General features: G+C 46.3%; 2 protein-coding genes across 2 annotated transcripts; one reads left to right on the top strand and one right to left on the bottom strand.

Moving 5' to 3' along the window:
• Positions 1-407: 407 nt before the first annotated feature.
• On the bottom strand, positions 408-6,326 carry LOC147185582 (vacuolar protein sorting-associated protein 18 homolog). The gene is made up of 9 exons (XM_086104226.1): positions 5,255-6,326; positions 5,036-5,177; positions 4,771-4,862; positions 4,206-4,456; positions 3,397-3,750; positions 2,040-3,308; positions 1,751-1,960; positions 1,257-1,493; positions 408-1,176 (listed from the first exon to the last, which is right to left on the bottom strand). Exons 1-9 carry the CDS (start codon positions 5,355-5,357, stop codon positions 886-888), a joined length of 2,949 nt encoding a protein of 982 aa, XP_085960352.1. The 5' UTR covers positions 5,358-6,326; the 3' UTR covers positions 408-885.
• Positions 6,311-9,588, top strand: LOC147185581 (rho-related GTP-binding protein RhoV-like). The gene is made up of 3 exons (XM_086104227.1): positions 6,311-6,587; positions 6,899-6,957; positions 7,388-9,588. The coding sequence occupies exons 1-3, from the start codon at positions 6,383-6,385 to the stop codon at positions 7,832-7,834; spliced, it is 711 nt and encodes a 236-aa protein (XP_085960353.1). The 5' UTR covers positions 6,311-6,382; the 3' UTR covers positions 7,835-9,588.
• The last annotated feature ends 2,448 nt before the right edge of the window (positions 9,589-12,036 follow it).

Below are 12,036 nucleotides of genomic sequence, written 5' to 3'. Positions count from 1 at the left end.
CCTATTGTTTTGTAATTGTTATAAGTTTGCCCTTACAACTTTTCTGCAAGCATGGATTTTTTTTATTGTATGGTAATACATATAATTAAATCCAGTACATCATTTAATCTCATAATTTAGTTTTTACCTTGACAGTATGGATGAAGTACAAACCTAACTGTGTTATACATCGGTTATTTTTGTAATGTTACATAAATCCATTCATCACTGAATTGTTAGTTTTTCCCTCAATATATCATGATTTGTATGAAATGAATGCACATACAGCGCATTTGACAATAAAGTCGTACTTGACTTGACTTGAATGTTATTTTATTATTTATTGTGCATATTCATTTATTAATAACATTTAAAATAGTAGTTTATAAAAACAAAGTTGGCCAGAGCAGGATCAAGGTGACAAAGCATTATATTAATATGTTTTATTTATTTTCCATGGTTTGGTTAAGACAGACTGAGCAGGAAATATTCACCATTGGACATATAAGTGCAAGCTATGTCAGAACAAGCAGGTTACAGAACATAGCAATAAACACTGCATGATGCCTATTTACTGCGACTGGCTGGCAACCAGTTCAGGGTGTACCCCGCCAACTACCTGAGGACAGCTGGCATAAGCTCCAGCACACCCGTGACCCTTGTGAGGATAAGTGGATTGGAAAATGGGTGGACGGTTGAAGCATATCTAATCCTAAACTTGAAACTTTTCATTGAGATGTGTTGGGAACTAGTTTACATGATCTTATGTAATTCAGAAGTGTAAAAATATTCCAAATCCGCCTTAAACATTAAAAGCTGACACTATACTCAGAAGTGGTCATGGATCAGGCACATGCAACCGGACAAACGTCTCAATCTACTACATCCAGCACAAGTCCAGTTTGTTCACAGCCAGCTGGATTTATCCTCCTCGAACTTCTTCGGATCAATGAAGGGTTTGTCCACAGACCTAATCATCAGTTCGCCGCAGTACACGCATTCGGAAGCCACCATGTCGTCCAGGTCGGATTTCATCTGCTCGCGACTGGCGCCTCCCTTCCCGAGGCTAGTCGCGTCACCCTCCTCATTAGCCGTAGGCCGGTGTCGCGACTTGGACGCCTGCGTGGAGGCTGAGAGTTTCTTTTGCAGCTCGTCCAAACGACTCAACTTGTAGGCAGACAGGTGAGGTGTCACTTCCTGGAGGGTGGAAAATGTCTAAATGTTATCACCCGTATATGTCCGAGATACTTTGACGGTCATATGTTGCATGGTTATACCTGCAGGAGGCAGTCAGAGTGGAACATGTGTCCACACAGGAACAAATAAAAAGGCCTGTTGAGCAATGGAAAGTCACAAGCTGAACACTTGTCCTGGGAGTCCACCACGCCGTACTTGTTGCGCATTTCCTGGATGTCCTCTCGGATGCGTTTGGCACTCTCAGTGGCCTCCTCCATTTCCTGCTTCAGCTCCTCGATGTGCTTGTTGTACTCCTCCAGGGAGCTGCAGATGGCCTCCTGAAAGCCACAAACAGACCAAGAGGTAACATCATGTTTTCGAGTGGTTTCCCAACCCTTATTGCGCCAAGGCACACATTTTACATGACTGCTCTTGTTCAGTGAGTTGAATACACTCCCAATAGACCGTGCTTGTTTCTCAAACTTTTGCTTCGCTACCAGTTGGGCCCTCGTGAAAATCCCCCCAAAACGATGGCTTTTAAATAATGCAACACTGTACCTTCAACTGGTAGAGCAGAACAACCTCCTTTACCAACCTTAAAGTGGTCAATGGTGACAAAGTCGGGAAAGAAAGGCAGGATGTCCTCAATCTTGAGCAGGTCACAGCTGGACAAGCAGTTCATGGCCTTTTTCACATCCTTCTCCTCCTGCACCACATGGCGGGCGATCTTTAGCCACAGCTTCTTCCGCAGCTCTTCATCATCGTCGGGCAGGTCCGCGCAGCTCTTAGCCAAATCCACATCCACCTGCGGACGACGCGTTATCGACCAAGCAATAGCTCCGTATTCGTAATTTGGTGCATTCACAAGTGCCGATTCAACTTACTTGCAAAGCGAGATCCACCGCCTCCTCGTACAGCTCCATAATCCTGTACACCAGCACGCAGGCGCGCAGGTAGCCATGTTCGGCGCACAGCCTGAGCGCGTACTTCAGGTCGTAGTGGATCTCCGAGGCGTACGTGCCCGCCTCCTCCAAGTAGCGCAGCAGCGAGTCGGGCTTGTACTTGGCGTAGAGCGACAGCAGGTAGTTGTGGATGGCCTCCTCTGTCACGTGCAGCTCGTGCACGCAGAACTCCATGTAGCGCACCGTCTCGTTGATCTGCTGGATACTTCCCTTGTGGCTGTAGTTCATCAGCGCCGGGATGAGCTGCTTGGGGTCCAGCCGCTTGCCCATTTGGATCCAGGCGTCCACCACCCTCTCGGGGATGTGCTGCATGAGCACCGGGGAGAACTTGTAGAAGAGCTTCTCGTCGCAATGCTTGGCAAGTACGTCCAGAGCGGCACAGTAGTCATCATGCTGGCAGTAGTGCGACACCACCCTCTCGTAGTCCTGCATGACCACCGAGAAGTACACCATGTCATCCACGTTGCCGTGGCTGGCCAGCAGGTCGTAGATGGTGCCGCGGTTGTTGAACAGGCACTCGCGGTGCTTGGAGGTGTTCAGGAAGTGGCGGAACTCGTCGCGGGTCTCCCGGAAGAGGATGCCCGCCTTGCCGTCGTCGTCCTCCAGCTGGCCCAGCCGGTTCAAGTAGAGCTCGGCCAGCCAGGTGACGAGCAAGGTGATCTGCGTCCTCTCGTTCGGCTTCAGATTGGTCAGCTTCTTTATCAAGAACTCCTTAAGGGCCTCCTCCTGCTTGGCCTCAATAAACTTGAGCGCAATCTCCTCAAAGTAGTTCTGCGTCAGGGCGTAGCACTTGGCACTCTCCAGGTAGCGCTTGTTCTGGAAGCAGTGCTCGGCCTCCTTGGCAAGGACCATGTCCATGCATTCGGGCCGCTCGCGGCAGTACTCCTTGGCCAGGTCGAATTTGTTCATGCTCATGTACATCTGCCACACGTCGCGGGACTCGCGCTGGATGTGGTAGCGGAACACGGCTCGCTCCGTGTAGATCCACACCAGGCCGCCCGACGGGTCCTTGATCATTCTCTTGAGAGGGCCGAACTTGTCCGGGAACACGTCCTCATGAACCACCTGGCCGTTCAGCGTGCAGATCGCCTTGACCCGGTCGTGCAGCAACAGCAGGAAGTGGAACTGGGTCAGCACAATGGAGATGGGCTTGTTGAGGGACAGGTCGATGTCGGTCGTGTACTCCCACACCTAATGAACACAGCATGAGAGCAGTAGTCGTCGATGATTCAGATTCAGAAGTTCAAACATAATCCCATAGAAAATGCTCAACAATTACCTGCACGTCACTCAGCAGCGAGTCAGGCCGAACGTAATCCAGCTGCCCGTAGAGCACCCCGTTGCCCATCATCCAGGCAAAGGCCTTGGGGGAAGTGCGAAGCTTGGAGGTGTAGAAGGTGATTTCGCTGTAGCCCATGTTGGCCGGGAACTCCTGAAAGCTAGGCAACAGGTCCTGGTTCTGGGTGAAGATGGAGCTGAAGCCCTGCTGCTCCGTACCCTCAGCCACCTTGCCCGCAAACTGGAAGAGGCGCTTGCGGGTGGTGGCAATGATGAAATACTTGTTCTCCAGGCCGCGCTCCACCTCCAGGCAGCACACAGGCGCCGGACTCCCGTCTTCCTCCAGGGAGTGGACCTGGAATAACATTACAGTCAAGCCCCGCTATACACAAACAAATAAATAAAGGTGACAGGTTGCTTCCTCCGACTGCTAGAAAGGTCACCAACTATTTCTGACCATAACTGGTTGTTTTCTGTTTTTTTTTTTACTTTTCCCTCCATAATAGCCAAATCAAAATGAATCCAGGGGAACTTTTATTTTCACTGTCATACAGTAGCACTTCAACTTGAAGTGACATAGAACCAGCTTGAAGCAAACAAGCTTCACCACTTCTTATTTTGGAGAACTACGCAAGGAAGAGAGTGAGAACAGACACTAACAAATACTTAAAAAGTGTGTTCAAAGAATGTGGGACGGGTAGTATTATACCAAAAGTATTTTTTATGTGGTCCCTCTATATTGGGTCTGGAACATAACCTCCTTGTACTTGTACAAATCCTTGTAGCCCAAACGCAGTCATGAAGACATACTTGTCTGAAGTACTGGTCCGGGTTGGTGTTAAAGAGGCTCCCCTCGGTGGCAGAGATCTCGGCCTCGAAGATGACGCCTTGGCCAGTGCCCACCAAGATTGGCCCCGTGCTGGTCTCATTGCCTAGCAGCTTGTTCCAGCCAATGCTCTCCACGAGGTGGCCCCGCCAGCGAGACAGACTGCGAACCTTTTGCGTATTCCTGTTCAGGTACAGACACTCACTGGTGCTCAAGCTGATCACCAAGTGGGAGCCTAAATAAAAAAAGAAAAGAGAAACATGTGGGAGAAGACAAGGATGTTGTTGAGGTTGGCCTTTTCCATCCCCCATCGTCACAGTATGTTTCTAAAGGTAAACAAGAGACCCAGTTGCGATAATAGTTGTACTTTTACAAAGTCACAGAACGAGATTCTCGAAAAAAAGTAATGTTTTATGTCTTGTGTAGATCTGCGTCTGGTGTCGGAAGATAACACAAGCACATTAACTTACATTTCATGAAAATGTATACCATGGAAAAGTAAATGTACTGTACACCATTTTGTGGAAGATCGGCACAGTATTGTCTTACCTGTCGGGTCCAGGAAAAGTTTGTGCACTTTGCAGTCATCTTTCCTTCCAAGATCAATCTGATTGGGGTGATCAGGTTTAGCCAAATCAATCCTGCATAGAAAACATTCCAATCAGTGTCTTTCATCTCTCAAGAACTCTTGAAAGGCCCCAATAAAAATCTATGACTGGACTAATCACATCTTGTCACTGACTCCTCAACTAATCCAATCAAAGAGGACTGCACTAGCGTGCATTTAGAGTAGCTTTTTATGATTGTTATTTGCCTCAGCAGGGTGTCCTTCCCCAGACTCATGCATAGTTGATTGTTGCAGACTGCCAGGTGATTTATCCTCTCTGGCGGTGTAAAATCGATCCTCTGCTTGTTGAAAATAGGCTTTTCCTCTTCGAGTCGCACATTGACGAAGCCTTACGAGAAAACTGGATTTATTACAGAGTATTATATCACAATCATCAAATCACTCCTGGTTGCTTCCTCATCTTACCTGAGTGTGTTATCCCGATGTTGGCGCCTGCCAGGCGGCCATGCTGCTGCGCGTTTTGCCTGCTGTTTTGCGAATCCTCGTACTCGTCCAATATTGAAGCCATAATTAAGTGGAATTTTATTTAGAATCAGCGAAGGAAGAAGCTAGACGACTAAAGCGACATGGCCGTGCAGCTAGCCTTCTCCTTAGCTAGCAGTTGGCTCTCGTAAACAGGCTTCTCGTGACTCGTTCGCCCATTTTCAATCATAACATTGGTTTATTTTAGACGTTCCTAAGATATTTTGAAATTACATTCACCATAGAAAGTGGTTCGGTTCAAACCGTGGTATGAATGAGGAGTACCTGTATAGTTAGCTAGCAGGTTGCTCCCGGAAAAGAACTCGTACGACGTACTTCCTCGTTTCATTTGCAGGTTATAGACGTTTAAATATCAATATCCGATAACTAAACATTCAAAAGCCATCTAATGGTTTGTACCGAAGCGAACTAAAAGGGCGTAAATAGGGAGCAAGTCAGGTGACAGTCCTCATGTGATCGTCGTCGTTGATTCGTGCAAATCCTCATTCCGACATTGGGGGTCGCTGTCGTAACAATGACCGACTTAGTTTCAGGCTTTCTCGCAGTGGGCGTGATTATGCAAATTTTGTTAAATATTTAAATTACAGACTGCCTGCACTTATTTCAGAACTATACTTTAATACTCTTCAACTATGAAACTATAATCAGAAAAAAATGTGTGTTGAGGGAGAATCAATTCTAACTTCCGCTTTTCTCTCAGTGGGCGTGGTTATGAAAATGACAACCTGTCAAAGCATAAAGTTTTATAAACTACACATGAAAAAACAAACGTCATAAGTGTTGTCAACGTGTGTCATATAATCAGGAATATGAAAAACATAATTGAGGTAGTGCTCCTTACCGACAGTGGGTGTCGCTGTACGATCAACAATCACCTAACAAGTTTCAGGGCGTGGTTATTCAAATTAAAAACTCCAGAAGTGTGAAATTATCTGAATATATAAAAAACGCCCATTCCTTGTCGAGTCATACCACAGAAGACAGTAAAGACAACACCCGATGGTGAGAGTCGCGACCGGACGGTGAGAAGCAAAGAGTTTACGACCCGACATGCCACCTCACATGGAGTACTTTTACCACGAATCCCGTGTCCCCTCCGGTTGCGGACTGACCCGGGAGGACGAGCTGGAGCCGGGGGTCATCAGTTGCATGCTGGTGGGCGACGGCGCCGTGGGCAAGACCAGCATGATAGTCAGCTACACTTCCAATGGATACCCGGTGGACTACAAGCAGACCGGTTTTGACGTCTTTTCCGGTAAATGATTTATTCATTCAACTACAATAAGATATGAACTAGTGTCAACAACCATTTTAAGTCATTGTCTTTTTTTCCGTGTGCGAAATTGATTTTAAGAATAGATAGAAGCACAGGTAAAAGCTACCGGCTGATGCACTTCCGATGTGTGTGTGTGGGGGGGGGGGGGGGGGGGTGGTAAATGCAAGTGCAATATTTTTTAAAAACATTTTGATCTGTAAATATAAAAAATAAATACATTTAAAATGTAAGAATCTCCACATATAAGTAATGTATAGAAATAAATAAACGTATTTACTGGTTTCCAACAGGTCAGGTCCAAGTGGATGGATCTCCAGTCAGAGTTCAGCTGGTGGACACTGCAGGACAGGTAAATCTTTTGAGCTTGTTATTATTTATTATTACTATTATTGTTGATCTACATTCTTTGTCAGACTCAAAATTGTACTTAACTTCCGTTAGGGATTCACAGATAGTCAATATTCACATTATTATGATAATTAGTAGTGCTCTACATAAATACCGGGAGCCAATATGATGCCTTGTTGTCATATTCATTCAACCTTGTACCAGTTTCCCTCCATGGGAGTGTATCTACCACGACAATCTTGTACTCTCACGTCACTCTTTGCATGCTATCAATTTTGCCTTTATGTGACAACAAAGAACTGTCTGTCGCATTTTTTTTTGTTTTGTTTGAAGCAGTTTTTGTGGCTTTTTACAGTAAGTTTATGAATCCCTGCTGTCAGTCATCTTTTGCGGTCCAATTCCATTGACTCACGTTCTCTGGGCCTTTTCAGGAGGAGTTTGATGAGTTCCGATCGCTGTCCTACTCGCACACGGACGTCTTCCTGCTGTGCTTCAGCATGGTCAACCCCACTTCCTTCCACAACATCACCAAGAAGTGGGTGCCCGAGATCCGTTCCTCCAACCCCACCTCGCCCATTGTCCTGGTGGGCACGCAGTCGGACCTCCTGTTGGACGTCAACGTGCTCATTGGCCTGGACCGCGCCAGCGTCAAGCCCGTGGCCAGCGCACGGGCACGAGGGATGGCGGAGAAGATCCGAGCGGAGGATTACGTGGAGTGCTCGTCGCTCACGCAAAAGAACCTGAAGGAGGCGTTTGACGCCGCCATCTTCGCCGCCATCAAGAACAAGGCACGGCAGGCCAAGAAAAGGCGGTCGTCGGACAGGCGCGCCAAGGCCTTCTCCAGGTGCAGCTGGAAGAAGTTCTTCTGCTTCGTCTGAGTCGGCCGGGACTGTGGACATGAGTTCTGACCTTATGTGCAGCGTTTGTCGGTGCAAGTGACATTCAGGATATGGCATCGGGAGAAGGTTTAGTGGAGCCCCACCGACAAAGGACTGTGTCTTGTTTACGTCTATTTGGCTCGGAATACGTAGGTACACGAACCAATACCCTACCAATGGTTCTTCTGGTGTACCTGTTACATTGGAAAATGTGTAAATAAGTTATCGAGCTGCAAATTGGACGGAAAGCTTTTTGAGCATTTATTCAGTATCCTCGATATCCAGATCCATGTGCTAGTACGCTCAACATGTTTGCATCTTGTGCTTCACTACTAGAACTAGTAGCACACAGATGTCAAGTATTGTAGAGTTTTGCCTCACTTATAACATGTAGCTGTCCTATTAGCATGCCCACGTTGTACGACTCGTGTGTAGAAAAGTCGTACATCAGTGGAAGACAGAGTGGAAAAACACTGCAGTGCTAAGTGAGTTGCTTTGCAAGTGCAAGTTTACGACGGCTTGCGAGGGCCAAGAGCATACAAGAGCGACATCAAACGACTTTTCATCGGTATGCGATGGACGTGTTGGCAGACATGTATTTTACCTCAATCTGGAGTCAGGCGGATGGATATACGCAATCCAGGGGGGTTGGGGGGGGGGGTCTTCGGTTTACAACAATTCTGTTGCCATGGCGGTGAGGTAACCTGAATTTGTACAGAAGTCGGGGCACATCACTAACCTATGCTAACGCGATCGTTAAGCTATCACTCTAGTCGATATATGTACCATAGATGTATGCAAAACACTTTTAAACCCAATTTCATGAGATTTAACAACGACTTTGTATCCATATTGGAGTGTGCCGTACTCTTATCACTAACCAAGAAGTCAGTCATAATTTCAACAAATATAAATCCTTCATATGATTTCCTCTCACACAATGTAAACATCCAAACTGTTCGGCTATTTTGTTGAGCAAGGACAACATGCAAATGACCTCAATTTGCATGATCGTTTGTGTGTTTGTGTGTGTGTGTGGTGAAACAGAGAGGGTGGGAAGCCCAGTTTCAGCACACAGGCGTCAGTAAGCGCTGCTCTTTTGTTGTTTTTGTTTTAAACGCGTTAACCTCCACGTCGAGTTGTGGTGCAAAAAAGCGAGGTGCCACATTCTTACCTGAGTGCTAAAAGGCCGCTGCCCGGACTGGTTTTCGTGCCTTAATTATGTGACGCTGACCTTTTGTAATGTTGCGAAAAGGATCGCACGTACCGCATCGCTTTGACTCAGCTATAAGAGCAGGAAACAGGTTACAGGAGAGCAGTCGGCGTTGACCTTCAGCCCTCTCGATGACTGTCAGTCGAGATTCATTCGATCGCGGTTTTCAAACTCAACCTTTGTCGGCAGACATTTTGGAAGTGTGGTTTCCCTAAAACAAAAAACAAACAAACATCAATGAACAATCACACGGTGATTACCTGCCCCGAATGTAAAACAAATGAGTGATATTTTGCACTCCAGTCTAATCATAACATGACATGTTGATATTCTTGATTAGAACTGGATGTTTATTATGCTTCTTGTGGAAGTGGCCTGAATAAATTCTGTTTGTTCAAACAACTGTGGATTTTCAATGTAAATGTTTTTTTTCCTTCTTTTGTATCACTTAAGTGCTATTGTGTCGCACTCTCCTCTAACCCATGTGTCTTTTTATTTACATGTCAGAGCGATGTGACGCAAATAAATGAAGTGCAAATTACAGCCCCTGTGTTATGTATATTTTTAGACGGGACAATTCACGGACAGCTAATAAGAGAAGCTGCTTTACAACCAGAGAAGACTTTTTTTTTCTTTTTGGGGGAGGAGGACCACAGGAACTGAGGCAGCAATTTCTCCTCTCCACGGGGGAGTTGGGATAATGTCCATAGGCTACAATAGTCACCTTTCCTGCACCGTCTCCCACCCCCAAGCGTGTGATAATTAACCTCAGGCCTCCAGTCGGGCCCTGGTGAGGGGGACGAGCCTTTCTAATGCGTGACCGCGCCATGCTGGGATGGCTTTTTGTTCCTGATTGTGTCACTTGGAAAAGTCTCGAGATGAGCTTGAGAAGGATCCACGAGCCAGGGTGATTGATGATAATCCACACGCAGGGCGGTATGTGTGTGTGTGTTTGTGCGGATGCCCGGCCCACGAGGCTGGAAAGATGCGACGAGAAAAGTTAGTAGCGTAACAACATTGGAGCGTTTGCCCACAAATTTAAAAAAAAAAATGCATTCCAGTTATAGTTATAGAGCAGGCACGTGAAAATTATCTCGGTGTGCCAGATCGTAGTACTGTTGTCATGAGGGAATGACGTAATTAACTTGAACCATGTGATTATTACTTTTGAAAATCCCCACAAACTGATGGTTAAATTGTTGTGAAGCGACGACATTCGTTGTTTTTTAATTTTTTTTTCAAACAGGGCTTGGTTTTGAGCTTCCGTCTTCTCGAAATGAACTCCGCTCACTCACGTCCAACAACGAGGCACTCTAAAGTGGCCACGCCAGCAGACTATCCAAAGCGAAGACGCATTTTCAGGTTGCGGGCATAGCTAGCTAGCTCACCGCACATCACAGATTATCGTTGTACCTTTTTTAAGTGACCAGTAGCGGTAATTGCAGTACAACTTTAGGTGTGCAATTACATAAAGCCCTGGAGCACTTTAAAAGTGCGTTATGCGGTGCTGTTCTCGCCAAGGCCCCCCCCCCCAAAAAAAAAAAATTAACGGTCTTCAAATATGTTGAATGTATTCAGAGAGCAAACCTCAGAAGTCACTTTACAGGAAATTTAAATACACTGTGCGCCGATTCCATTTCCTGGAAACCACATGAAGGCTGCGGATTTCGGTTGTGACGTCCACTCAGCAACACGTTTTCAAACATTCTCTCTTTTGTGATCTGCTGCACATTTGCTGTGAACAGGTCGAACGGGGGGGTGGGGGGGGGGGGACGACACAGCAATACGTCAGCGGTCTGTTTGTCATTAGAGTCAAGCATCCATCACGCGGTTACGAGGCAGCTTTGAATGACTGCTACCGGACAGGTCCCGAAATGAGAATCAAGACATGCACACCCTGGCTAGTTTTGCTTGTGTTGCTTCATCTCCATCGAGGACTTGACAAGAACTGTTCTCGACATGGAACATTTTTCGTGTAGAGGGCACTTTAAAGTGTGAATAATGCTCACGATAAGCCGTGCACAGTGAGGGGCGTGCAGGGTTGACGTGCGGGTCAGCAGTGTGCTGAACCTCGGAGGGTCAAGACTAGCTGTCAGACTCCTCTTCACAAATGGACTTATTATTATTTATGGGGCTTAAGTCATTTTTATGGTCTTCTGTTCAAAGCACAGATGCTCTTGCCAAACATCAAAAGGGGAAAATTCTCAACTTTGAATGATGTGTTCAAACAAGCGAGAGGGCCTTGTTGTTGTTGGACCAGTTTTTGGTTCTCAGAGACCGAGATCAACTCTCCTTCTCATGGGTTAGTCATCTGTTTGTCACACCGGGAGCTGGTTCTTTTCCCAGGCTTTTCCAGGTTTTTGCATCAGGAGTCATTCACTCAGTCGTCCTCTGGCAGTCAGCCAGTTTCACTTGAGTGAAATGCTTTGCAAGCGGGCAGGCCTGGTAATCAGCAGGTGCACCGACAGGTCTGCCTGGCTCTGTGGTTCTTAATGCCTTTCAAAATTGGCCATTGTTATCGCCGCGAAACACAAATCCCACCACCTGAAAGGTTTAATACTGTAGCTGATCTGTGTCCGAGAAAATATTTCGTTCCATGACCGAAGAAGCCGTTAAAAAATTTGGGTTAAGTCGTTTTAATAGCAACAACAAAAAAGTGAGTAGCGTCAACAAGAGTCAGGTTGGCCAGTTAGTCAGCATATGAGCAGCTAGTCGTGAGTTGTGGCCCACAGCAGCTCCTTGCAAGTGTTCTCATTTCATGTTTGTGTCTTTGCCTGTTGAATAAAAAGACTTAAACTGTAATATTGACTGCAGACCTCGGTAGAGTGCCTTAATTGCTCTGGGTTTTTTTCCACCTACTTCACTCAAGCGGCAAATTTTGGCTCACAAGACAAAGCAAAAAAAATTAGGATAATCTGTTGTTGTTGGCATCATTTTTGCAAGCAAACTGTCAGTTTCGGTGTTGAGTCACTGAAATATGTCCTTGACT

Source organism: Hippocampus guttulatus, chromosome 23 (genome assembly GCF_054856545.1).
Source record: "Hippocampus guttulatus isolate MCC_2025c chromosome 23, RoL_Hgut_1.0, whole genome shotgun sequence".
Taxonomy (NCBI): Eukaryota; Metazoa; Chordata; class Actinopteri; order Syngnathiformes; family Syngnathidae; genus Hippocampus; species Hippocampus guttulatus.
Note: the sequence above shows the minus strand (reverse complement) of the source record. Positions and strands in the feature narration are given on the sequence as shown.

What these genes read in the sequence shown, in the direction of transcription:
- LOC147185582 (XM_086104226.1), bottom strand. Translation starts at nt 5,357, where the DNA reads ATGGCTTCAATATTGGACGAGTACGAGGATTCGCAAAACAGCAGGCAA. An exon ending in CATCGGGATAACACACTCAG is followed by an intron (nt 5,178 to 5,254) that starts GTAAGATGAGGA and finishes TTTTCTCGTAAG; the next exon opens with GCTTCGTCAATGTGCGACTC. An exon ending in CGGACCAGTACTTCAGACAA is followed by an intron (nt 3,751 to 4,205) that starts GTATGTCTTCAT and finishes ATGTTATTCCAG; the next exon opens with GTCCACTCCCTGGAGGAAGA.
- LOC147185581 (XM_086104227.1), top strand. Translation starts at nt 6,383, where the DNA reads ATGCCACCTCACATGGAGTACTTTTACCACGAATCCCGTGTCCCCTCC. An exon ending in CGGTTTTGACGTCTTTTCCG is followed by an intron (nt 6,588 to 6,898) that starts GTAAATGATTTA and finishes GGTTTCCAACAG; the next exon opens with GTCAGGTCCAAGTGGATGGA. An exon ending in TGGTGGACACTGCAGGACAG is followed by an intron (nt 6,958 to 7,387) that starts GTAAATCTTTTG and finishes GGGCCTTTTCAG; the next exon opens with GAGGAGTTTGATGAGTTCCG.